The sequence below is a fragment of the Muscardinus avellanarius genome (genome assembly GCF_963383645.1).
Source record: "Muscardinus avellanarius genome assembly, chromosome: 7".
NCBI lineage: Eukaryota > Metazoa > Chordata > Mammalia > Rodentia > Gliridae > Muscardinus > Muscardinus avellanarius.
Window position 1 is genome coordinate 4,512,613 of NC_137793.1, and position 27,543 is coordinate 4,540,155.

Genomic DNA, 27,543 nt, shown 5'->3' on the forward strand with positions numbered 1-27,543 from the left:
ACCGCCAGCCTCTGCTCTCCACGCAGCGCCCCCCCAGTGGCTGCCGCTTGCATCGCTCCCCTGAGGCGTGGACCGCACCCCGGGAATGACCAGCAGGTGGGCAGAATCCAGAACCTTCCCCAGAGGGCTCTCAATGTAGCGCAAAGCTCGAGATGGAAAGAAAAGGAAAGAAACGACGAAACCACCAACTTAAAAACTGCCGTTTAGACCTCGTAGCTGTGAGTCCTCGCTCGGTGTACGGGGACTGGGCCAAGATGAACATGTAAAGGAATTCGTGGGTGCGGAAGGGATCCGTGTTGTGTCCTTGCAAGAGGTGCTGTGGGCGAGGAGGGCGCCGCTCTCACTGGACAAAGATGGTGCCGTTGGAAAAGGTGGCGGTCTCTCCAGACTTGACCAGCTCGGACAGGGCCTGGTAGGTCCCCACCACGAAGCCCAGGAAGCCCAGGACGCTGATGAGGACGTCCTTGGCGATGGTGAGCGGGCTCAGGCCCTCGGAGCAGTAGGTGCTGATCTCCAGCAGGGGCGGGATGATGAGGGCCAGCGCGCTGCTGCTCACGGAGCCCACCAGGGACAGGACCAGGTCCAGGCGGGGGATGAGGATGGCCAGGACGCCTGTGGGGGACAGGGACGGAAACAAAAGCCAGGGCTTTTGTTTTTGTTTTGTTTTGTTTTGGTACTGGGATGGGACCCAGGGGCATTCTATCTCTGAGCTACACCCCAGCCCTATTTTGTATTCTTTATTTTGAAACAGAGTCTCACTGAATGGCAAAGAGCCTCCTAAGTAGTTGAGGCTGTCCACGAACCACGGCCCTTCCTGTTTCAGCCTCCCGAGTACTGGGATTACAGGCCTGCACCACCACGCTCAGCGATATCTACATTCATACTGTTGGGAGGAAAATATTTTTCTGTACTGATCTAGTTTCCGTGATTTTGGGGGGGGGGTCTGCAGAAAGAATTAACAACAGAGAGATTAATGAGAAAAAAAAAGTGCACATATGAGTTCCAGATGAAACGTCAGATGAGCTGGCTTCCAGGCCAAGGACGCAGGTTTCCGTACTCACGGAATAAGGGGACGCAGGAGGTCTGATGGTGTCAGCGGGTCTGATTAAGTGACTGGTTCCCCAGTGATAACGTCGGCCTCCTGTCTGGCTGTAAACCTCCCGGAGAGGGATTTATGGAGGCCCTGTTTCCCAGGATGTCCTGCTTAACTCAGCCAAGGAAGTTTAGATAAAGCTTCTTCCTTGTAAGCGTCTGTTTGTTCAAATGCTTTTAGCATGAAATAATCTATATGCCGCTAAAGCGCACATTTGTCATGTTGGCCCCAATTTATATCATGTTGCAAAGGTCAAAGAACAGCCATTGCAAGGTTCTGCTCCCTGGTACCTGTTTTGAGTGTTTGTTTTAGAGGCGAAGGGCACTGACTGTGGGCTTCCAGGACTTGGGGTCGATCCCACTTCTGACACCTGCTAACCAACCATCACTTCCTGCCTCCCCCTCTCTCTTTTATAATAGACCGACCTCCCTTCCCTTCCCTTCCCTTCCCTTCCTTTTCGTAGAGTAGGGCTTAGCATAGTCCTACTTCCTGAGTGTTCTCGTGGGGACCGAATAAAATATTATGAGCGGTGGGCTAGGAAGAGCCCAGCACAGAACAGTGTTCAAGTCCCTTACAATTATTATTTGATCATCAGTGTCATTTCCTTTGGCTGGGCGTCCATAAATCTGGCTTATAGGGTACCGGTATGAATGGGGGGGGGTTGTTGGGGCTCAAATGAGTTCGGATGCTTTAAATAGTCCTGGAACACAGGAAGCGCTTAATAAGTGCTGGCCATCACGGCTGGCTGACTTCTGTTAGCGCTCAGGAAAAGGTCAGGAGCAGCCGGGCTGCTCTCTACTCACCGGTCAGGCCGACCATGGCGAGGCGGACGGCCAGGTCCACGGGCAGCGCCCAGCGCTTGGGCACCAGGGTGACGGCGAAGGGGACGATGATTTCGGCGGGTACATAGAACTGCAGGGCATAGGTGCACAGGATGCCCACAACGTAGAGGAGCTTGACGGACTGGTACAGCCTAGAGACCAACCCGTGGAGCTCGGTCACCCCGCGCCTAGGTCGCCATCACCTCCCACCGCGGGCCAGCGCCCCGGGGCCGAGGACCAGAGCGAGTCCCACCGCAGAGTCGCCCTCACTGCTCCCGGGGGCTGTTTCTTGGTCAGGGAACCTTCACAGACCGCTCTCATTCGCGGCTGGGGTTTTAGCGAAGAGAGGCCCACGCAGCTGACAAGTGGGGCACCCCGAGTCCTGGACGTCCAGGACTCTGGTCTTCTGATTCCCTTCAGTTCCTAGGGATTCTCTGGATCCCCAAAAGCTGGGGGCCCAGAGCAGGCCTGCCACTAGCTTCTGTTTGGCCAAGAGAACCGCAGAATCCCATCCTTAGAGGAAGAGGGATTATTATTATTATTATTATTATTATCATTATTTTATGGTACTGGGGATTGAACTTGGAGCATTCTACCTCTGAGCCACACCCCTAGCCCTATTTTTTATTCTTTATTTTGAAACAGGGTCTCACTGAGCTGTGGAGGGCCTCACTAAATAGCTGAGGCTGGCCGCGAATCTGCGATCCTCCTGTTTCAGTCTCCCGAGTGCCAGGATCACAAGCGCGCGCCACCACGCCCGCCTTTCTGTGTGTCTTTCTGTGCGCCACCATGCCTGGCTGGAGGAGAGCTTATAAATGGGGTCGTGTGGAGGATGGGGGTGGGGAGTGAATTAAAGGAGAGATGAGGTCACTTGCAGGCTTGTGGCCAGGGCAGAGTGGGGTGAGACTCGGGGCATACGGAGTTCTCGCAAAGGCTTTTTTCTGACCAGTGGAGAGGGATCTATTTTCCTTCCATCCCCAAGCATTCAAGAGATGTGCATATGTGTGCCTGTGTGTTTAGGCCATTCTTAAAAAAGGCTAACTTCTACATTTCTGTGTTTCCGTGTGTGTGTGTGTGTGTGTGTGTGTGTTTGTTAGTTACTGGGGATTGAGCCCAGGGACGTTCTACCTCAGCGTTGCATCCCCAGCCCTTTTTGACTTTTTGTTCTGAAACAGGGTCTTACTTGGTTGCTGAGAGCCTCACTAGTTCTGAGGCTGGTCTCAAACCTGTGATCCTCCACGCTCAGCCTCCCAAGGACTGGGATTACAGGCCTGTGCCCCTTCACCCAGCTTTCTAGCACTGAAGGCCAGGTTAACATCTGTGAGTGCAGGCGAGTGGGCAGTACTCCTGAGCTGGTGAAGCCGGTGAAACTCCTAGATGGGAGCTCACAACCCCCATCTCCAGACTGGCATATGTGTGTAACTGGCACGCAGAAACTGGCCCGTGAGTTACACCGGGCATCTTAGGAGAGGAGCCCGATTCAGGCAAATTAGGTCTTCAAGTGACTGCGTGTGTAAAAAGACAGAGGCACAGCCGGACGTGGTGGCGCATGCTTGTAATCCCAGTACTTGGGAGGCTGAGACAGGAGGCTCGCGGGTTCCAGGCCAGCCTCAGCAACTCAGACACCCTCAGCTACTTAGTGAGACCCAGTTTCAAAATAAAATATAAAGTGGGGCTGGGGGTGTAGCTGGGGGACAGAATGTCTCTGGGTTCAATCCCCAGTACCAAAAAAAAAAAAAAAAAAGCATCATATCATTAACGTCAGGCCTCACTGTGGGAGGAGAAACGGCAGGGCGTAGTGGGGTCTGCGTCTACTTAGAGATGGCGCTGACGAAGCCTGGAGCTTCTACCTGCTCCTCGAACCAGCTATACTTGAACATAACATTTTTATAGATTCCACTGATCCCCCATATTGGTGTGTGTTTTATATGAATTTTGTTTTTCCCTTGCTTCCCAGCCTTAGGGGAGGCGAGGCACTGACTCGGCCTGCAGGCCCGGGCCAGGCCTTGGTGGGTGGAGCTGGCTGCCCCACCTCTTGCCCTCCTCCGTGTGCCTTCCTTCTCCTCTTAGGGGACCACGGACCCTCATTTTTTTTTTTTATACTGGGGATTGAACCTAAGGGTATTCTACCTCCAAGTTACACCCCAAGCCCTTTTCAAAAAATATATTTTTTGAAACAGGGTCTTGCTAAGTTGCTGAGGCTGGCCTTGAATCTGCCATCCTCCTGTCTCAGCCTCCTAAGCACTGGGATTACAGGTGTGTAACATCACACCAGCTCTGTTCCTTCCTTCCTTCCTTCCTTCCTTCCTTCCTTCCTTCCTTCCTTCCTTTCTTCCGGTACTGGGACATTCTACTTTTGAGCTACATCCCCAGCCTATTTTTTATTCTTAAGTTTTATTTTTTTTTATTTTTTATTTTTTTGGTGGTACTGGGGTTCCTGGAAGCCCTTCTACCTCCGGGCTACACTCCCAGACCTATTTTTACATTTTTATTTGGAAACAGGGTCTCCTAAGCCAGAGCGTGCGGCTGGCTTCGAACCTGCATGATCCTCCTGTCTCTGCCTCCCAAGCGCGGGGATTACAAGCGTGCACCACCACGCCCGGCTATTCTTAAGTTTTAAACAGGGTCTCGCTGAGTTGCAAAGGGCCTCGCTAAGTAGCTGAGGCTGCCTGTGAACCCGGATCTTCTTGTCTCAGCCTCCTAAATGCTGGGATTACAAGTGTGAGCCACCACGCCTGGCTTGTCCCCCCCCCCCCTTTTAACACAAAGACACCAAGACCTAACTCAGCTGTTGAAGGAGGAACTCTGGAGCCCACGGCTTCAGTGACAACTCGCTTCTCCCTGGGGAAGTGTCTCTAGATGCCCATCCCAGTGTGGGAGGGAAGGGACTTTGTGCTCCCACCCAGGCCTCGGTGCCCACCCCAAGAGGCCCAGCAGGTACCAGCAGTCGGGCAGGTTGAGGGTTATGCTGGCCTTGACATCATCTCCAAACCGCAGGTAGCCCAGGGCCCCGATGCCAATGTATAGGGCGGTGATGAGGGACATCCCCAGAGACAGGATGGCTGGGAAGCGGCGGGCCTCCTTCATCTTGTTTTCAAGAGGCAGAACCTGCAGAAATATCAGCGTGTAAGGAGAGAAAACCAAAGCAAAAGAAACACGACCACGGACACAGAGAAGGTCCACTTCTGACCAAATAGCCCAAAGAATGGTAAGCAGGGGCTTCAAAGATAGGTGCACACTCCTATCCATGGCGGCATCATTCATATAGCTGAAAGGCAGAAATAGCCCAAGTATTAATCAACAGAAAATGGATAAATAAAAAAACATTGTCTATCTACACATTGGAATACTATTTGGCTTTAAGAAAAGGAAATTCTGCAGGGCATGGTGGCTCATGCTTGTAATCCCGGTACTTGGGAGGCTGAGATAGGAAGGTCACAGTTCATAGACAGCCTCAGCTACTTAGTGAGGCCCTGCACAACTTAGAGAGACCCTGGTTCAAAATAAAAAATAGGGCCGGGAGCCGGGCGAGGTGGCGCACGCTTGTAATCCCAGCATTTGGGAGGTGGAGACTGGAGGATCGCAGTTTGCGGACAGCCTCAGCTACTTAGCTAGGCCCTCTGCAACTCGGTGAGACCCGGTTTCAAAAATAAAAAGATTAAAAAATAGGGCTGAGGGTATAGCTCGGAGGTAGAACGGCCCTGGGATCAATGACCAGTGCTGCCCAAAAGAGGAAAGTGACGCAGGGTACAACGTGGGTGAACCTCGGCGCACGAGGGTAAGTGAAGCCGGCCAACCTTGAAACCTTGAAAGGACAGATACCACGCGGTCCACTTACGCGAGGTGCCTGGAGTTAGGTGCACAGAGGTAAGTGGGATGGGGGCTCCCTGAGGCGGGCGGGAGGGAGGGAGGGAGGGCGCAGGCTTTGTGCGGCTGAGCCAATCGCATCGCTTCTTACTGGTCTACTCATGTTTTATGTTGGATACAGCTTTATAATTGTTACGTCTTTTTAATTGATTTCTTGATCATTAGATTGTGCGTCTCTTTGTCTCCTCCTGTCTGTTTTGTCAGATATAAACGCAGCTACTGTAGGTTTCCATTTGCGTGGAATATCGTTTTCTTTTTCGCCTATGTCTGTCTTTACTTGCGAAGTGAATTCCTCGTAGGCAGTTTATTGTTGGTGTTTTTATCCGTTCGGTCAGCCTTTATCTTGTGATTGGAGAGCCCGGCTCAGGCACGTTCACGGTTACTAGTGACGGGCACAGGCTCATTCCTGCTGCCGTGCGGCTTCTCTCCTAGCTGTTCTAGTTCTCGTTCTTCCCTTCCTCTCTTGACCCTCTTTATGGTTTAGTGTATTGATGACATCTGATTCTTTTCCACATCTTTCTAGTCTTCTAGTGGGATCGGTATTCTCACGTGTTTTCATGATAGGAGTTACGTTTCTTTAACTTCTGGATAAAGGATCTTCCCTGAAGCTCTTCTGCTCTGTCCTGCTGTTGGGACTCCATGTGAGTCCCACAAGGGGGCGCTCCAGCTATACACAGACAGGACAAGTGTGTCAGGCGCCTCCGCTCCGCGGGGGCTGCCAGTGCGGCAGCCCTTGAGGAATCCCCCAGCCCTGATCTGCCACCACTCCCAGTGAGCACCCCTCATCCCGCTGCCACACCACACCTTCCTGAATTGTTAGCGTCCGCACTCTGGCATTGCCTGCAGAGACGGTGGGGCTGTCAACAATATGGTGTGCTCTGTGCGCCAAAGCGCTCACCAGAGCCAAGGAAGTTTCAGGGAAAGTGAAGTGCCCAGCTAGATCAAAGCACACTGACACCCCAAGGCACATCTCTGGTAGAAAGCTGCTTACTATAAAGGCTACCTCGTAGGATGTGTGACCCATTGGATATGCAAATATCACGGTAGGAGCACCACATGTATAAAAACAAGGTAGGGTGAGGCCTCCACAGGAGCATACTGTTCTGGTAAGAGAGTCCAAGGGAACTGAAATGGATGAATGCTTGATAAGTAACGGAGAGGAATTAATCTAAAAATCCCAATGACACAAAAGAGGAAACAATTAATTAGGAAGAAACCGTTAATTAGAAATTAGGAAGATAATACTACATGTGAATGAGAAATTCAGCAAAAAGTATGAAAATGAAGAGCTTAATAAGTCAAAGAAAAATACAGTGGAAAGACTCAACAACACAGAAGATCAACCAGAAAGAAGAATATCTGAACCTAAATACGGGTCTTCTTAAGGATCCCATTTGACACCCCCCAAAGAAAAAGAAGGAAAGAAAAGAACATTCAAGATCTTTAGGACACATTTTTTTTTTGTGTGTGTGATACTGAAGATTGGACCCAGGGACATTCTACCTCTGAGCTACACCCTAAGCCCTATTTTTTATTCTTTATTTTGAAACAGGGTCTCACTGAGTTGCAGAGGGCTTCACTAAGTAGCTGAGGTTGCCGTGAAACTGTGAGCTACTGTCTCAGCCTCCCAAGTATTGGGATTACAAGTGCGCACCACCACGCCTGGCTTTTAGGACACAATTTTAAAAAAACTTCCAGATCTGTAGAAAACCTGAAGGCATGGAGATAAGAACATAGGAAACCTATTCAATGAAATAATAGTAGAAAACTTCCCTAGAGCAGGGAAAGATTTGGACATCCAAGAACAGGAGGCTTGTACCACTCCAAATACAGCAGAAAGGAATTTCACCTGCTCGTATTATAATTAAACTGTCAAAAGTACAAAATAAGAGCCGGGCGTGGTGGCACGCTCGTAACCCCAGCATCGGCGAGGCAGAGACAGGAGGATCCTGGTTCGTGGCCAGCCTCAGCTACGTAGGGAGGCCTTTTGCAACTCAGTGAGACCCTGCTTTAAAATAAAGAATAAAAAATAGGGCTGGAGGTGTAGCTCGGAGGTAGAATGCCCCTGGGTTCCATCCCCAGTACCGCAAAAAAAAAAAAAAAAAAAAAAAAAAAAAAAAAGTACAAGATCAAGAATTTAAAAATCTTCAAGAAAAAAGCACAGACACATATAAAATCACCCAGTGAAATACCAATAAGCCAAATCTAGTAGCATGTTCAAGAGGACTGTGGATTGTATACCATGACCAAAGGAAACTTATCTCAGGAATGCAAGGTTGGTTTAATATATGCCATCAATTAAAATAACACCTGATATTACTAGAACAAAGGAGAAGAAAAAAAACCAGATGGTCACCTGAATTGATGCAGAGAGAGCAGTTGACAGAAGTCAACATCATTTTTATAATGAAAACTCTCAACCAACAAGGAAGAGAAGGAACATCTTCAACCCAATAAAAACCATCTAGGAGAAACCTAAGCTAGCTAAGGTTACACTTGATGGTGCAAAAAGGGAAGGTAGTGCACATAAACATCGGGAACAGGACGAGGATATTTTTTGTCATCACCTCTATTTAGAAAATATCCTTGTCGCCGGGTGTGGAGGCGCACGCTTATAATCCCCGCACTTGGGAGGCGGAGACAGGAGGACTGCGCAGGTTCGAAGCCAGCCGCGCTGGCTTAAGAGACCCTGTTTCCAAATAAAAATATAAAAAATAGGTGTCTGGGAGTGTAGCCCAGAGGTAGAAGGGTTTCCAGGACCCCAATACCACCACCCAAAAAAATTTATAAATATCCTTGTCTTATTCCTGAATTTAAGTGAAATACTTTTTTTTTTTAACCAGTAGTATACTAGCTGTAGGTTTCTCTTAGATGGTTTTATACTGGGTTGAAGATGTTTGTCATCACTTTTATTTAACATTGCACTAGAAATTTTTAGTAAGTTAGACAATAGCTGGGTATGGTGGTTCACGCCTGTAACCCCAGTACTTGGGAGGCTGAGACAGGAGGATCACAGGTTCAAAGCCAGCCTCAGCAACTTAGTAGGGCTCTCAGCAATCTAATAAGACCCTGTTTCCAAATAAGAAATAAAATCGGGCTGGGGATATAGCTTGGAGGCAGAATGCCTCTGGGTTCAATCCCCAGTACCACACAAAAAATCCTGCTAATAACAAAAAAATTAAACAAAAAAAGAAACATAAGGTATCCAAATTCATTCTCTCTCTCACCTTCTAAATGAGCTTAACAAAATCACCTGATACAAAATTAACATACAAAAATCATTCATATTTTTATATATTAGCAATAAACATTCTGAAAAGAAAATCAAAATACAATACCATATACAACAGCACGGAAAAGAATGAAATACTGAGAAAGAAATTTACCCAAGGAGTACAACACTTATATGATGAAAACAACAGAACATTGTTTAATCAAAGAAGCCCTACGTCAGCGGGAGACACCACGCTCACGCCGTGGACGACTCAGTACTGTCAAGATGGCGGCACTCACCAAACTGGCGCAAGGCCGGCAAAACCCTATGGGCATTCCTGCTGCCTTTGGGGCAGTGATAGGTATGCTGATACTGAAACCAGTATGGACGTGCAGAGAACCCCAAATACCCAAAACATTTTGATAAAATAGCAAAGTTGGAGAGCTCAATACTTTATGATTTCAAATTTTTTTAAAAACCATAGTAAATCTAGACTTGTTTTGACATAAGGACAGACATATAGACCAAGAGAATAGAACTGAGGGTTTTTTTGGGGTTTTTTTTGGTGGTACTAGGATTCCTGGAAGCCCTTCTACCTCCGGGCTACATTCCCAGACCTATGTTATATATTTTTTTATTATTTGGAAACAGGGTCTCTTAAGCCAGCACGCGCAGCTGGCTTCGAACCTGCGCCATCCTCCTGTCTCCGCCTCCCAAGCGCGGGGATTACGAGCGTGCGCCACCACGCCCGGCTAGGACTGAGAATTTAGAGAAATAATCCCATATATCTATGGCCGACTGATTTTTGACAGTTACTGAAACCTAGTCAATGGGGAAACAATAGTATTTTCCTCCCCCCGGAGGCAGGAGGATCACAGGCTGGAGGACAGCCTTAGTGAGTAGTGAGACTCTCAACAACTTAGCAAGACCCTGTTTCAAAATAAAAAATAAAATAGAGCTGGAGTAGTGTAGCTCAGAGGCAGAATGCCTCTGGGCGCAATCCCCAGTACCACAAAAAAATAAAATCCTTTCATGTAGATTGTTTACCACCACTACTCTTGATTTTAAAAGCTTAGGGAACTTCTTTTGAGAAGAAGTTAAATGTTTAGTTGACATTTTGAGCCGAAAATAGAATGGTCTCCTGATGACCTCTCTGTTATAACCTACTTTTCTCCTGCTGCTGAGAACGACCCAGGGAAGGCCAGAGGTTACTAGGGCCCCGGTGTGTTTCCTAGCGGGCAGACACAATGGCAGAGAGGAAGCAGAAACCCAGAACCACAGCACCAGGGCGGCCACCCCCTCTGGGCCTTACCACACCGATGCTTTCAAAGGAGAAAACGGCCGTTCCGAAGAAGAGAGGGTAGGTCTCCCAGCTCGCCACCAGTGGCAGCCGGCTGGGGTCTGGAATTCCCTGCAGGAGAGAGAAATCCGAGACAGTCAACCTCAGAGCACACCTGGGCTCTTTAAAGAGAGGTACTCAAGCCGGGCATGATGGCAAACACTTGTCATCCCAGCCTTCAGGAGGCTGAGACAGGAGGAACTCGGTTCGAGGCCAGCCTCAGCTACTTAGCGAGGCCCTTTGCAACTCAGTGAGACCCTGTTTTAGAATAAAGAATAAAGCCAGGTATGGTGGCCCACACTTGTCATCCCCGCGCTTGGGAGGCGGAGACAGGAGGATCGCGCAGGTTCGAAGCCAGCTGCGCTGGCTTAAGAGACCCTTTTTCCAAATAAAAATATAAAAATGGGTCTGGGAGTGTAGCCCGGAGGCAGAAGGGTTTTCAGGAACTCAGTACCACCAAAAATAATAAATAAATACATAAATAAATAAATAATAGGGCTGGGGATGCGGCTCAGAGGTAGAGTGCCCCTGGGTTCCATCCCAGTACCACAAGAGGGGGTGGGGGTACTCTGAGGGGAATCCTGAATTTTAAAAACACTTGAATGCCAAGAGGTTTAAATATTTACAACCCCACCAGCAGCGTGGGTGAGCTTCCACTTCCCCGCTCCGTCTCCAGCCTTGGTTTTGTTTGTGTTCTTGGCGACTGCCCGCCGGCCTCCCTGCCCGCCGGCCTCCCTGCCCGCCGGCCTCCCTGCCCGCCGGCCTCCCTGCCAGCCTCGCTAAGGTGACCAGGAGCGAGCGGGGACGCAGAAGGAGGCGCAGCGAGCGCTGTGCGCATGTGCACATCACTGCACCTCGCGAGGCCGTATCATCGCAGTGCACCAATGGAAGGGTATTGAAGAAGCTCAGAAAACTCCAAAGGGAGGTAGGCAAGGAGCGTGACTGACTTTTACCATTGCACGATGCCAAAGAGCCAGGGCATGGAAGAACAGAGGTACTGTCCCAGTACCCACAACCACCCGGGCATGGTGCTGCACGCCTGTAATCTCAGTCCTTGGGAGGCTGAAACAAGGGGATTGCAGGTTAGAGGCCAGCCTCAGCAACTGAGTGAGGCTCTCTGCAACTTAGTGAGACCCTGTTTCTAAATTTAAAATAAATAAATAAATAAATAAATAAATAAGTAAGTAACAGGGCTGAGGGTATAGCTCAGAGGTAGAATGCCCCTGGGTTCAGTCACCAACACCACCAAACAAAAAAAAAAAACAAATATTGAGGATCATCAAAGTATCTCATGGTGGGAGTTTGGTTCATCAGAAACCTCCACAAGAAAATCCTTTTTTTTTTTTTTTTCTTGTTTTTTGCAGGTCTGGGGATGGAACCCAGGGGCATTCGCCCTCCGAACTACACCCCCTGCCCTATTTTTTATTCTTTTTTTTGAAACCGGGTCTCACTGAGTTGCGGCGGGGCCTCACTAAGTAGCTGAGGCTGTCCGCGAACCGCGATCCTCCTGCCTCCGCCTCCCAAGCGCGGGGATTACAAGCGTGCCCACCACGCCCGGCAGTGAAATAGTTTTTGTTTTCTTCTTTCATGAGCAATCAAGTGTTAGGAAGAAGACTGTGTGGAGTAAATATTCTATACACTGTGGGACCAGAATGTGAAAATAATTAAAGAACAATTTTTTTTTTAACCGGACAAGGTCCGGAACAGTCCCAAAGTAAACCAGCAGTAGCTACCTCATTAGGAAATTTAATTTTGTAGAATTTATCAGTAACTCCCAAGGAACACAAGACTTAACTATAGTTATCCTACACGATTTGAGCAAACTACCACTTTTACTAAATTCTGGGAACAATACAATTTTTCTTTTCTCGAAGAGAAAACCATCTAAAAGGTTTTGGGTGTCCCAAGGGAACTCGGGGGCTTCTCTTTCTATGTAGTGATGCCTACTCTAGAAGAAAAACGAGTAAGGATAGGAACTAGAGAAGGCAAGGAAAAATCGTACTCATCTCTCGAGAAACATGAAAGACATTGTCGATAACATAAAACGTGTGTGGTTGTTTTCACATCCATTTATGCCCTGTGACAATATACTAGGTATTTTCTCCTCCAGTGTTCCCAGAGGGTAATTTCTGGTGCTTGGAATTTTAATCTAGAGGATGGAAAAGTAGGGAAGGAGTATCTGCTTTCCGTCGGGTTGGCTGCCAGCCAGCCATTATACAGAGAAGTTCTGTGGCCTGCCATTGGAGCTGCCTTCCTTACAAAACAAGCATAATTGTTACAAGCCATCAGAACAGATGTTGAGCGAAACAGGAGTGAGGAGATCTGAGAGTGTGCAGGGACATCTTGAAGAGAGGCTGCTACGGGGCAGGCTCCAGGCTGAAGGGGAGGAGCACGCCCGCCTCCGGGTGCCTCCTCGGACGCACCGGCCTCACCTGGGCGACGTACTGGGTGATGATGACCAGGCTGACCAGCATGCTGATGTTGGCAAACATGGAGAAGATGGTCAGGACCCGGAGGTTTCGGATGAGGACCAGGAGCACCAGGACGGGCAGGAAGGCGAGCATATAGAGCCTGGAGTCCATGGTGGGCGTGGGGATCGCCGTCTCGTTGGAATGGCAGCGGCTGGTGGTCCCGTTGACAGCTTCCACTACCTGAGCAGTGAGACGATCCCGGGGAGAAAGTCAGTCTTCCGAAGCCGGTGTGATGGCGCGTGCTTGTGAGCCCAGGGCTTGGGAGGCTGAGACAGGGGAGTCGCAGGTTCGCGGCCAGCCTCAGCTACATAGTGAGGCCCTCGGCACCTTAGTGAGACCCTGTTTCAAAATAAAAAAATACAAAGTCCTGGGATGTAACTCAGAGGTGGAATGCCTCTGGTTCAATCCCTATTCCAAAAGAAAAATTAATGACAAATAACTGGGTTCACAGTGGTTTTGGGGAACCCGGCATCCATCCCTCCTGGTATCGGTTTATTTGTGAATTCTCTCTTGTCCCTAGACGCGGCCTTGGCAGGCTATCAATCACAACCATTCGGCAGAGCTAAACCCGGCCTTCGACTCAAGCTAAGGCGCTCAGGACCCCTCCCAAGAACCTAGATCTCCAGCCAGTGACACAGAGGCCCGACTAGAATCGGGTAAAGATGGACTGGGCACGCGTCCCCAGGACACCCGCCTTGCTCTCCTCTCTGCGCCCTCCTGTCGGCTCCGGACCCGGTTCTCTTCTGAAACCTGCCTTTTAGCTTTCTCTGTCACTGCACACGCCAGCTAATATCCTTCCACTAAACTTAGTTGCTACTTAACCTTCCCCAGAACCTGTTTCTTGTGGTGTGTGTGTGGAGGGTGGCTATTGAGGGTTAAGCCGGGGCATTCTACCTCTGAGCTACACTGCCCAGCTCTATTTTATTTTATTTTGAAAGAGTCTCACTAAGTTGCTGAGGCTAACCTTGGACACAGGATTCTCCTGTCTCAGCCTCCCACGTACTGGGATCACAGGCGTGTGTCTGTGCTCTTTTGGTTTTTAACAACAACAACAACAACAACAACAAAATAAATAAATAAAATAAAAATAAGAACAAAACCCACAAACCCATCGCTTGTCATTTTCTCAGAGACTTATACAGTCACTATCTCTTAATTAATTGGCTCAATACTAGTTTTTTTTTTTTTTTTGGTGGTATTGGGGGTGGAAACCAGGGGCTTTTCTACCTTCGGGCATACTCCCAGACCTATTTTATACTTTATTTGGAAACAGGGTCTCACTCACTAAGTTGCTGAGAGCCTCACTCAGTAGCTGAGGCTGGTTTGAACCCGCGCGATCCTCCTGTCTCAGCCTCCCAAGCGCGGGGATTACAAGCGTGCCCACCACGTCCAGCTCAATACTAATATTTTGAATATGATAACTCCTCTTCTCGTGGATTTTATTATTGAACATCTAACCTCCCAGATCGCCACCCAGTGAAAGCTATTATCATTCTCCGACGACTGTATACACAAGAAACGCCTTCTCTCAGCGCAGACACGTAGTCTACGCACCACGCTGGCGAATTCAGGAGTGCGTGAATGGTATACCCAAGGTCAAAAGTCAGCATGACTTATAAACAAGTGTGCAAACCACAGAGCTCTCTGCAGAGCAGCCAGGGACCAGAGGTGAGCAAGAAGAGAGCGCAAGGGCGGACAGCCGTGGCCACACCTTGCGGTACATTCATCTGTGTATTCTCTATACGGCATCACTAATTACTCGGGCGAAGCACACTCTATTTTGTAAGGTGGCAATCACAACACGTATTCTTTATGTGGAAACCCTTGTGTTACCACAGTAAACATCAGGGACACAACGTGAGTCATGAAGTCGCAGCCTGGAGGACGAGCCTTCCCTTCATTCAGCGGCTCCCGACGGCCTCCCGGGCGCTTCCTCAGCCTGGAGGACACTTTCCTGGACGTCAGTGGTGCTGCCTCCCCTGAGCAAGACCCCCGCGTGCCTGCCCCTGGGCTTTCACTCTTCCTTTCTCCCATCATGGCGGCCACAAGGGTTCCTCCACGCTGCCCTTCGGTGCCTGGCCCCCAGGTCGCCTCCCCTCGAGGGACCTCAGCCCTGGACTTGACAGCGCAGCTCTTTGACCTCGGGTTGTTGTGAGTGGCGTGTTGACTTTAAATGTTTTAGAGCACACCCCGGTTAGCTCATAAACGCGAGACAGTGCTTGCCTTTGATAAGGACTGCCGCTCACAAATAAATGCAGATAATAATAAATGCAGATGATAAATACAGGTCCGCAGATATCAGACTGCTTCCTGCAGAGCCATCTGGCAATGTGTTTTACGAGTTTTCAGAACAATCAAACCCTTTGACTCAGTATTTGGTGCTTGCAATTGAACCCGGGGCCTCTACCCCTGAGCTACACCCTCAGCATTTTACATCTTATTTTGAGACAGGGTATCATTGAGTTGCCCAGGTTGGCCTTGAACTTGTTATGATCCTCCTGCCTCAGCCTTTTGAGTAGGTGGGATTACAGGGGTACACCACTAGGCCCACTTTTGATTCAGTAGTTTTACTTTAATAAATATACTGAAGAAATAAAGGGCTGGGCAAAGACTTGTGTGTCGTGGCAATAGATTACAGTAGAAAGAGAAAAAAAACTAAGGAAATATCCAGCAATCAAAGGTGGATTATGGTATGGCTAAACTCTGTTATGGAAAATTCTAGAATGATTAAAAATAGCACTTAAAAATGTAAAGCCCTAGCCAAAGGTTAGCCAGTTGTGTTAGTCCACTTTCCATCACTGTAATGAAATACAGGACATAATGAACTTTTAAAAAGGAAAGGCTAATTTGCCACAGTTTGGGAGGTTCTAGTCTATGCCGAATGCCCTCATTGGCCGGGCCTGTCATGAGGCGGCCTATCACAAGGGGAGTAGAGTGAAATTGCTCCCCTTATCATCCAGATAGCAAATGGGAGACTGGGGGCTCACATCCCTTCCAAGGGCACCCCTCTGTGACATAGGACGCCCTTCCTTCCAAAGCCTCCACCACCTCCTGGGGCACCGGGCCGAGCCTTTAACACATGGGCCTTTGGGGACATAAACATCCAATCCATAGCACCAGTTGATATTAAACTATAACCATGAATGGTGGGACTGAGAATCGTTTTGCTAGTTTTGTTTGGAGAGGAAATATAGCATACTGCTTAAGAACGTGAGCATCAGTCCAGAGAGACTGTGGGGTTTTTATTTGTTTGGTGCTAGGGATTGAAACCAGGGGCATTGTACCTCCAAGCTATACCCCCAGCCCCATTTTATGTCATACTTGGAAACAGACTCTCACTAAGTTGTGGAGGGCCTTATGATAAGTTGCTGAGGCTGGCTTTGAACTTGTGATCTTCCTATCATAGCCACCCAAATACTGAGATTAGAGGTGTTATTTTTTATTTTGAAACAGGTTTTTCCTAAGTTTCTGAGGCTGGCAGAAAGCCTGCAATCCTCCCAAGCCACTGGGATTATAGGTGCGTGCCACTGTGCCAAGCTGCTTGTGTTTTTAACCTTGGATCTGTGACCTTGTAAACATTTTAAAGTTTATAATCTCAATGTTGTCATCTGCAAAAATGGGAATAATCACAATATCTACTCTTTTTTTTTTTTTTTGGTGGTACTGGGGTTCCTGGAAGCCCTTCTACCTCCGGCCTACACTCCCAGACCTATTTTATATTTTATTTGGAAACAGGGTCTCTTAAGCCAGCGTGGCTGGCTTCGAACCTGCGCGATCCTCCTGTCTCTGCCTCCCAAGTGCTGGGATTACAAGCGTGCGCCACCACGCCTGGCCTACTCTTTTTTTTTTTTTTTTTTTTTGTACTGGGGATGGAACCCAGGGGCATTCTACCTCTGAGCTACAACCCCAGTCCTATTTTTAATGATTTATTTTGAAACAGGGTCTCACTGAGTTGCAAAGGACCTCACTAAGTAGCTGAGGCTGTCTGCGAACTGAGACCCTCTTGTCTCAGCCTCCCAAATGCTGGGATTACAAGCGTGCCTCATCACGCCTGGCTCATAACATCTATTCTTATAAACTTAAGGAGAAAATTAAATGAGGGAAAGAATGTAACAATCTCAGCAGTGTGCCCATGCCTGATAAAAACTAACCCTTACTATTCGCTTGTTCTTTTCTTCCTCCTGATTTCTTCATATTTCTAAATTTTTGGTATTACAAAAAAAACCCTCCAAGGAATAGTTTTCTTTTTTAAACTGCTGTTACCTGTATTATATTGTTCAGAGCGCTGCTACAAGACAACTTCTAGGTTAGATCAGAAAGACTTCTTGGGAATAACCACTGTGAAGTTGTCTGTTAAGTATCTACATGTAGCCCAAAGACTAAGTATCACCCAAAATGACACCCATCCATTTTAGAAGCATCCCCTAAGATTCAGCTCTGAGGCAGGAGGATTGACAAATTCCAAGGGTCCTTTGGCTCAGGATCTTAGAGATAACCTGGAGGACATATCCACGACACTGGACAGAGGCTATTGCTGGCAAAAGTAGCTAGACAGAGATCTGTCTGCAGCTGTGTGAGCTGGCAGGAGGCTGGGCTCTCTGCTAACACCCAGCTTGACCCCTTCGGCTGCACTGCTGAGGATCCTGGGACTCAGAGATGTTGACACTCTCTCAAGCCAGCAGCTTCACGTAGGGCCTCCCTTTCCACATCTGTCCCCTCCTGCCTTCTCTCGAAGATTGTACCTGTTTTAAATTGTCAGCGAGAAACACAATGTACACACAGCAGAAGCCCAGCTGGGTGACGATGAGGAAGAAGCTGACCATGTGCCTAGATGGGCGAGGGGGAGAGGGAGACTTACGTTAGTTAAAGCTCCTTTCTTCCTGGGCGCCATTTCTGCCATTCTTGTCCCCGGGGGTGGGCGGCCCTGGCCCAGCACTCTCTGTCCTCCCGCCACAGTCAACAACGCCTGTGACAATAGTTCTTGTTCAAAAGTGGCTTTCTGACCCCCTCACACTCCGGGCCCAGGGAGCGGGGAAATTCTTCCTGGCCAGGGCCTCTCCCCCTTGCCTGGCGCCAAGACATTCCTCATCACTTGAGCATTGATGGAGGACGCAAACACAATGTTTTATTAGCAATCATTAACATTTAAAATAGTTTCTTTACCATGTGCCAGGCACTATGTGAGCCACAGATTATGCAAAGAAAGAATGCTTGGTTCTTTACCCTGGTTGTTTATGTACAAGTGGGTGACAGGGACAGAAATGAGTCTCGCACTATGGCTGTAAGGGACAGCATAAAGATTACTTTCTATCTAAACCGCGGCCAGACAGGGAGTCTCCTTAGAAAAACCAGTATCTAGTCGGGTGTGGTGGCGCACGCTTGGAATCCCAGGACTTGGGAGGCTGAGACAAGAGGATCACATAGGTTTGAAGCCAGTCTCGGCAGCTTAGTGAGGCTCTCAGTAAGTCAGTGAGACCCTGTTTCCAAATAATATATAAAATAGTTCTGGAAGTGTAGCCCAGGGTAGAAAGCCACTGGGTTCTATCCCCCAGTACTACAAAAGAAAGAATGAAAGAAAGAAAGAAAGAAAGAAAGAAAGAAAGAAAGAAAGAAAGAAAGAATAGAAAAAAGGAAGGAAGGAAGACTAGTATCTGCTAAGCACCGTGGTGCAAGCCTGTAATCTCAGTTCTTGGGAGGCTGACGGAGGAGGATCACAGGTTCAAGGCTAGCCTAAGCCATTTAGTGAGACCCTCTGCAACTTTAGTGAGACCCTATTTTAAAATAAAAAAATAATAAAATAGGGCTGGAGGTGTAGCTCAGAGGCGGAATGCCCTTGGGTTCCATCCCCAGTACCACACACACACACACACACACACGGGAAAACAACCCCAGTATCTGAACAAGAGTCCCTTGGGAAGGGAGAGAAAGAGAGAAGAAGAGGGGAGGGGAGAAGGAGGAAGAGGAAGAGGAAAGGAGGAGGGAGAGAGGAGAAGAGGAAATGGCCAGGATACTTGGCAGAGGGAGCAGGGGGTTCCTTGGGTGCCGTGCCCAGCAGCCCCGGGTGCGGAGTAAGGGTGGGGAGCCTGGGTGGGGAGACTTTCAATCATGGAGAGAAACGAAGGTCGCAGCCTGGACAGATGGGCCCGTCAGGATGAGCCATGACCGCATTTGAAGGATGCCAGTGGCCGGGCGTGGTGGCGCACGCTTGCATTTGGGAGGCTGAGACAGGAGGATCGCAGCTCATGGACAGCCTCGGCTACTACTTAGTGAGGCCCTTTGCAACTCAGTGAAATACTGTTTCAAAAATAAAGAATAAAATATAGGGCTGAGGGTGCAGCTCAAGGGTAGAATGATCCTGGGTTCCATCCCCAGTACCACAAAATAAATAAATTAAAAAAAATGAAGACGCCAGCGCTCGAGGACTCACAGTGTTTGGGGACCACTTGAACTCGGAGAAAAGGCAAAGGACATCTCAGGACATTCGCAGGCATCTGACTTGGGTTACCAAATGCGTGGAGGAGCCCAGAAAGACAGCAGGCTTTGGGAGGAAGGGGAGGACCACACGTCCGTTCTTTCAGTGTCTGAGCTGCAGAGCTCGGGCTCCTCCAGGAGAGGACTCTGCAGCAGGGTCTGGAACCGTGGCGCGGAAGCAAGCTTTGAGAGGCGGATGGTGTTGGAACGGAGCAGGGTGGGCAGAGAAAGCAGCCTTCCAAGCTGGCGTTTGGTGCCAACCAAGGCCCCGACAGCAAGTGTGCAGGGGTGGTCAGAAAGGGCACGGGGAAGCTGGGGGGGCCGGGGACTGGAGGGGCTGCTGAAGGGAGAGCAGTCAGTTACCCCCATAGCTGCCGAGAGGCTCTGAGCAGGGAAGGCACAGGGAGGCCTTTCAGGATGGAGCCGGAGCTGACAGGAGAATCAGGAGGACAGGAAGAGCGGTGCCGCCTGGGGGAGTGAGCGGGCCTTGGGGTGGCATCGGAGGGCGCTCTCTTCTCTGCAGCTGAAGCGCGAGCTAGTGGGGCCCAGCTGGCTCCTGCTGTGGACCCACTGCCTGACATACCTCCCAACACACTGTAGGCGTTCAGTTAGTCTTTATTATTTATTTCCTCTGTGTGTGCGTTACAAGGGAGGGGACCCAGGGACATTCCACCTCTGAGCTTCTCCCTGGGCCCTATTTTATTATTTATTTGGAAACAGGGTCTCACTAAGTTTCAGAGGGCCTCACTCAGTAGCTGAGGCTGCCCTGGAACCCGTGATCCTCCTGTCTCAGCCTCCCAAGTCCTGGGACTACAGGCGCGAGGCACCATGGCTCTAAGTCTGCTCTCGCTCCCTTACGGTCTTTCCTCCTTGCAGAAGCCAGGCAGGTCTTTAAACAATGCAAACGCAATCCATCACGTCCCTGATGGATCCCCTCTAATGGCTTCCTGGTTGTATTATTAAGAAAATAAAAAAAAAAAGAAAGGAAATAACAAAACCTTCCAAAGGGTCTATAGTGAATAGCTCTGCTGGGCGTGGTTCCTCCTTCTGTTTCACCCCCTGGACTCTCTTCCCTCAAGCAACCTGGTCTCTCTGTTCCTGGAACTGCGGAACACACCTTCCTGCTGGGGGCAGTCACTCCAGCTCGGGCTCCTGGAAAGCCCAGGCCCAGCCTGCCTTCCCCTGGGCGGTCCCTTCAGGCTCATTCAGTCAGCAGTTCCAGCCCCTCCCCTCATAACCCCCCCTCCCACGTGCTCCGGAGCCACCAGAACTTTCCTTTACTCTGTATACCCCGGTGATTACTAAATAACTATGTGCCAAGCTGTATAATGGCTGGCCTTCCCCTGCACAGTGGATTCTGAGAGGACCAAGCCCTGTCGTATTTCCAGAGCCTGGTAGGGAAGAACTAGAAAAATGTGGTTTAATAAGAGAACCATCATATTAAACTTGCATAATCAGCCAGGCGTGGTGGCGCACGCTTGTCATCCCAGCATTCAGGAAGCTGGGACAGGAGGATCACGGTCCGCGGAGCCTCAGCTACTTAGTGAGGCCCTTTGCAACTCAGTGAGACCCTGTTTCAAAATAAAGACTAAAACATAGGTCTGGGGGCGTAGCTTGGAGGTAGAATGCCCCTGGGTTCACCCCAGTTCCGAAAAAGAAAAGAAAAGAAAAATGTAAACTTACATAATCAAGGATGAACACCCCATCACTGAGGTATCCAAAGGCCCTGGATCTTGCCGATGGACCCCTTCCCAATACATTCTGAGCCACAGGAGCCCCCTTTCCAGGGAAGAAGGGATCCTGGGCAGCAGCATTTTCTCCGCCCGTGTCCCACCCTGCCGCAGACCAAGCAAGAAGGAGATACCTGCCCCAGCGGGCGTGGTTTTGGAGCCAGGTGTTGGGGCTGGCTTCTAGTCCGTGCATCACTGTATCCCCGTAGTCCATAAAGGGTTTGTTAAGCCTGCAAGAGAAAGGGAGAGGGAGCACCAACAGGCCTGTGAGAGGCAGGGGAGCCTCAGACCGCACGCCACCAGCCGGGGAAGGAGCTTGAGTGGGAGAGCCCGGGGCGCAGGTCTGTGTTCTAATTCATGCTCTGGCACGGATTCCCGGGTGGCTTGTTTTCCTTACCTGCTCAGATGAGGCTGTTACTATACAGTGAGCGTCAGGAGACGCACCCTGTGTGGGCGCCGGAGCGCCCATGCCCCGGGCCGCTCGGCTCCTCAGGGTTAGGCAAGAATTGTTGACATCCAATGCACAGCCGACCAGCTGAGCACAGAGGCCTGATTGAGGTCACTCAATTGAAGAACCCCTGTGGTGCTGACGGGCCCTGAACACCTCCCCTTTTCTTGGCCTTAGTGGAGGCCGTTAAGAAGCAAGCTCTTAGCCGGCGCGGTGGGCACGCTTGTCATCCCAGCACGTAGGAGGCTGAGACAGGAGGATCGCAGTTTGCAGACAGCCTCAGCTACTTGGCAAGGCCCTTTGCAACTCAATGAGACCCTGTTTCAAAATAAAGAATAAAAAATGGGGCTGGGCGTGTAGCTTGGAGGCAGAATGCCCTGGGATCCACCCCAGGACCACACATACAAAAAGAAAGAAAGAGAGAAAGAGAGAAAGAAAGAAAGAAAGAAAGAAAGAAAGAAAGAAAGAAAGACAAAGAGAGAAAAGAAAAGAAAAAAGAAAAAAAGAAACATGCTCTTGCCAGGTATGGTAGCACGGGCCTGTAATCCCAGTACTTGGGAGGCTGAGACAGGAGGATCGCAGGTTCAAAGCAGCCTCAGTAACTTAGCGAGGCTCTCAGCAACCTTGCAAGGCCGTCTGCAAACCAGCAAGGTCCTGTTATCAGATAAAAAATGAAATAGGACTGGGGATGTGCCTTGGGGGGAGCGAGCTCCTGGGTTACATTTCTAGCATTACACTAAAGTAGGAGGAGGAGGAAGAGGAGGAGATGAATGAGGAGGAAGAGGAGGAGGAAGAGGAAGGAGAAGAATGAGGAGGAAGAGGAGGAAAAGAATGAGGAGGAAGAGGAAGAGGAGGAAGAGGAGGAGGAAGAGGAAGGAGAAGGAGGAGGAGGGGGGGGAGGAGGAGGAGAAGAAGAAGAAGAAGAAGCCGCAGCTGTTCTTATTGTGTGTAAGATGGCCGGGGGTGACCCCGAGAACCGGGCGCTGAGGGACTGACGCAGGACCGCTCTGTCCTCACCTCTGGCAGAAGCGCTGGGCACACCTGACCAGGATGTGCATACAGTGGCAGGCGATGATGCCCATCACCAGCAAACTGAGCGGGCCCATCTGGAGGAGGAGGAGAGGCGGGGGACCGGGGAGAGAAAAGAGTGCGGGGTCATGAGGAACACGCAGGCAGCCCCGAGAACTTCCTCCCGCACACTAGGTTGCAGGCCACTTCTAGCACAGCAACCATTTTCGCGTATCACCTCCAGGGGTTGCAGTGAAGCACCGCAGCAATTCCACTGGGGCGGGGCCAGTGGGATCCTGACCCTGCATCCCTTGGTGTCCTCCCCAGTCATCGTCCAACCCTCAAAATCTACGAGGGAGGAAACTGAGGCCCAGGGAGCGGCCAAGTGACTGGCCAAGACCACTAACGCCCCAGGGGAGAGCGCCTCCTCCCTCTCCAGCCTATGATCCCGCCGACACAGCCGCGTGCAGCCGCCCCTCTTACCAGGATGCCCGCGTTCTTCACCGCCAAGGGCAGGCCCAGGATGCCCGTGCCCATGTTGCCCTTCACCAGATGCACCAGCGTCTGGAACCCTCTAAAAGAGAGGAAGGAGACTTGTGGGTGATGGTGGGGGGAGGGGCCGCAGCCCCCCCCCCCCCGCAGCGGGCCACATCGGGGGTCTCCTGGCCGTCTCTCAGTCCCTGCACCTTGCCCGGCACACCTGGATCTCTGGTAAGACGACCAGCCATCCCAGTCTGCCCACAAGTGTTCTAGTTTCAGCGGCTAACGATCAATTTATGTCACTACGACGGCACTTGTTCTGAGACACTGGAGGAAGTACGTTCCCCGTATTATCTCATTTAATCCAATTGTCGAGATGATGAAAGAGGTATTATAGTCATCTTTCATTTTTAGGAGGGGAAACGAGGGCACAGATATTTTTTTTTAAAATGGCTTGTCCAAGGATATATTAGGAAGCTAGGGTTCTTAAAATTTTTAATGTAATTTTTATTTTTTGTGTGGTACTAGGGATTGAATCCAGAGGCATTCTAACTTCAAGCTATACCCCCAGCCCAATTTTATTTCTTATTTGGAAACAGAGTCTCGCTAGGTTGACTTAAGTGTCACTACTTGCTGAGGCTGTCCTCGAAGCTGCGATCTTCCTGTCCCAGCCTCCTTCCCTGGGATTACGAGCACACGCCTGGCTGGGAGCTAGGATGTGAACTTGTGGCAGCTTCGGAGTCTCTTGTTTTTGCTGAACTGCCAACTGGAGACTGACCCAGGGAGAGTGAAGACAAGGACAGCCCTGCTTCATCGCTGGGAACCTGAGGCTCAGAGAGGGGATGGCGCCAGCCCCGGGTCCTGCACTAGTCGCCTACACAGGACTCAGCTCCAAGAACTGGCGAAAGGGCAGGCAGGGAAAAGAAATGTGACTTCTCATAAGCAGACCAGATGACTTGGGTCATTTGGGGATTGGTCTCCTGAGGGTTTTGTTTTTCCCCGTTAGTTCAAGGTACCAAGGCTGGAGAATGGCATGATCCCTGCCCCAAACAAAACAAAAACAGAAGCCAAACTACCCAGCTCACTCTCTTTCTTTCTCTCCTTCTGTCCTTCCTTCCTTCTTCCCTTTCTTCCTTCCTTCCTTCTTTCTTCCCTCTCCATTCTATTTCATTTTCAGTGTGTGTGTGTGTGTGTGTGTGTGTGTGTGTGTGTGTTACTGGGGATGGCACCCAGGAGCATTCTACTTCTGAGTTGTAGCCTCAGCCCCCTTTTTAGTTTTTATTTTGAAATAGGGTATTTATTTATTTATTTATTTATTTATTTATTTGTGGTACTGGGGATGGAACCCAGGGACATTCTGCCTCCGAGCTCCACCCCCAGCCCTATTTTTTATTTTTTATTTTGAAAGGGGGTCTCACTGAATTGCAAAGGGCCTCCCTAGGTAGCTGAGGCTGTCCGTGAACATAGATCCTCCTGTCTCGGCCTCCCAAGGACTGACTCCCATTCATTCCTTAGGATAGATGTGTAGGTTGGTCTACGGGACAAGCTCTAAACCACCAGAGGAAAATACTCCAGAAAGATCCCCTCCCCGCTGGCAAATCACAGTACAAACTCACTCTGATACCTCCTTGTACCTGGGCCTGGTTAATAAATCTGAGGATCGGGGTTCATGCATATGACTTTAGGAACCTCGGAAACCCCCCAGAAAAGCCTTCTAGCCAGAAGACAGTCTTAGAAGCAGCAGAGAGATTCCGGAGGAATTCTCTGGAATTGGACAAACCAGGGATTAAATCTCAGGCCACTGCTTACCTGTGTTATCTTGGGCCGCGGATTCAATGTCGCAGAACCTCTCAAACGTTAGGGGCGATGGCATTTTGAAAGAATTTGCCTCGAGCACCCTATCTCTGTTAAACCCCTCAACCCTCCAGCTAGCCAGCATGTGTTGTGCCCATGGATTTGTTAATGGTTAAAGGGGACGAGTGAAGGAGACGGGTGGAGAGTGCCCGGTGTCTTCCCTCTCTCTCCCTGTGGGCGTCAACACCCGCTGATTGTGCACGGCACCCTGCAGCCCCGCTCTCCCGCTGAAGGCTTTGTTTTGCAACTTGGAAAGGGTCAATGGGTCATTTAGAAAATTTCTAACTAAAGGGACTTGGGAAATCAGAATTCAGCTGTAAGCCATTCGGCCAAGCTCTAGACCGGGCGCCGGGAGACCTGGGTTCCATCCCTGACTCCTAGGACCCTGGTCCACCAGTGTCGCATTCCCGTGGCCTGCGTGGACAGGGACCGCACTTGGGGCCACCCTGGGAGGAGCCAGCGATCATTTCCCCAGAGGAGACACTGGGCTTCTGTCACCTGCTCAATCTGGTAAGCAGCTAAGTGGGCATTCAAACGCAGGGGGCCAACCCCATAGGTGCCATGCTTACCCACCCTGTTAAATAACTTCTCCAAGCTCAGAGGCCCCCTCTGACTCTCACTGGATTTATTCCTTTGATTCTTAAGTGGCTGAAATTGCCACCACAAACATGTGTCTCTTCAGGACACAAGTCAGTTGGTTTCCCCAAGGCCTCTGATTGAGAAATTCCCCTGCTCTGGCGCAGCCGGCAGCCCCAGGGCCCCAAGAACTTGCCCGGAGGCGAGCTAATACTTAGCAACCCTAGGACCAGCCCTAGGGCAAGGAACCATGCCCCTGCCAGTGGTTTCGTCCTCCCCTAGCGTGTCCAGCGGGGTGGCTGGGAGGGGGCGCCACCGCCCCCACTCCTTATTAGTAACCGCTTCCTCCCGCCGCACCCCCCCCCCCGTCATCCATATTAGCTTTTGTGGACACCCTCCCTTAGTCTACACTGACACCTGCTCGTCCCCGCAGAGCCTCCGGTGAACTCAGGGCCCCGGACTCCACAGCCAGTGCTCTCTTTGTCCAGGGCCCAGTGGTGTCAAAACTTCCTTCTCCCGGCAGCAGCACCTCTCCGCCATCTGGCCTTGCAGTTCCAGCTGGACTGGTTTATTGGTGGGGTCAGGTGCGGGGAAGGGGAGCCGGAGCCCTGGAGGGCGGCTTCCCTCTCAGCCTCCTTCTGGGAGCCTCCTGAATACCTCCCTTTGCAAGGCTCCCCTCCCCTGGGGCCATGGAAGGGACCAGAGTCTCCCACCAACTTCGCGGCTGGGAGTCGATCACCAGCAATTCCCAGGGGGAGTGGAATTGCTTTTCCAGGCTGAGAGGGAAAGGAGGCTGCGCCTGGCCGTCCTTGAGGGTTGAGGCTCGGGGCTCACAGTCCCCTGCCGGAAGTTGGGGGGTCAGCCTCCTTCAACACGAGGGGGGACTGCAGGTGGGCTTTCCAACCAGACCTGGATCCCAGCCTGTATCCTGAGGATGTGATGAGGCTCAGCGTGTGGCCCAGGGTAGCTGGGCCTTAGTTGCCGCCATGCACATCCCTAAGGGCTTTTCTGGGCCCATTCCTGCTCCAGCTATAAGCTCCGTGCCCTTTGCAGCCGTGGTTTCCCATCGGCAGGACCAGATGCAGGGGAGTGGGGTGTCAGACACACCCACCTCCAGATCTTCACCCACGAGCAAGCTTCCAGGCCGAGACAGAAACAGGGTGCTAGATAGAAAACAGCACTCACGTTATGCCCTTGGTCTTCTCCGAACCCGGTGACTCTGAAGGGCTGTTATCCAAGAAACTGGAGTCTTTGTCCTGCATCTTCTTGGTACTTTCCGGAGAGGACAGATGGTCCAGTTTGAGGGTCACAGCTCCCTGGGGGTCCCCGGTATTCTCTGTCACAGACATGACTGCTTCAGAGAGGGAGAGACCAGTGTGCCCGGGAAGTCTGCGCTGGAAGGAGGGATGAGGGAAGGTGCCTGGCGCAGGTGCATGCGACCCAGCTCTGTGGCTGGTGACTTAGCCGGCTCCGGGCCCGCGATGGCGAGGCCCCGCCCACCTTCCCCAGGGGGCGGAGCCTCCTGCTGCCAGAAGGAGCTGCGGAGGAGGAGCAGGTCCTGGAGGAGGAGAGGCTGGAGGAATCTGAGGAGTCAGGAGCCCTTATTGGTATTAACCTATAACAGCGATAGGAACAGCCTCTACGATGCGGATGACTTTTATTAACTAGTAGTTAGTTCCATTTTGTGTGTGGTGCTGGGGATTGAACCCAGGGGCATTCTGCCTCTGAGCTACACCTCTAGATTTATTTTTTTTATTATTTTATGTTTTGTGGTACTGGGGATGGAACCCTGGGGCATTCTACCTCCGAGCTACACCCCCAGCCATAATTTTTATTTTTTATTTTGAAACAGGATCTCACTGAGTTGCAAAGGGCCTCACTAAGTAGCTGAAGCTGTCTGCAAACCGTGATCCTCCTGTCTCAGCCTCCCAAATGCTGGGATTGCAAGCCTGTGCCATCATGCCCCACTTTTTTTATTTTATATTTGGAAACAAGGTATGGCTAAGTTGTTCAGAGCCTCGCTGAGTTATTAGAGCTGGCTTCAAACCTGCCATCCTCCTGTCTCAGCCTCCCAAGTGCTGGGATTACAGATGTGCCGCCACCACATGGGGCTAGTAAACTCCATATGTATTAAGCATTTTACTAAGGGACCCACATCCCTCTAACTGTCT

The 27,543-nt window shown here is 50.4% G+C and overlaps 1 protein-coding gene across 1 annotated transcript; it reads right to left on the minus strand.

Moving 5' to 3' along the window:
• Positions 1-340: 340 nt before the first annotated feature.
• SLC36A2 (solute carrier family 36 member 2) lies at positions 341-26,721 on the minus strand (the record flags this gene model as incomplete). Its single annotated transcript, XM_080698403.1, has 10 exons — positions 341-612; positions 1,897-2,066; positions 4,856-5,022; positions 10,308-10,406; positions 12,767-12,985; positions 17,548-17,632; positions 21,141-21,236; positions 22,472-22,560; positions 22,946-23,036; positions 26,558-26,721. The coding sequence occupies 10 exons, from the start codon at positions 26,719-26,721 to the stop codon at positions 341-343; spliced, it is 1,452 nt and encodes a 483-aa protein (XP_080554529.1).
• Positions 26,722-27,543: the final 822 nt, after the last annotated feature.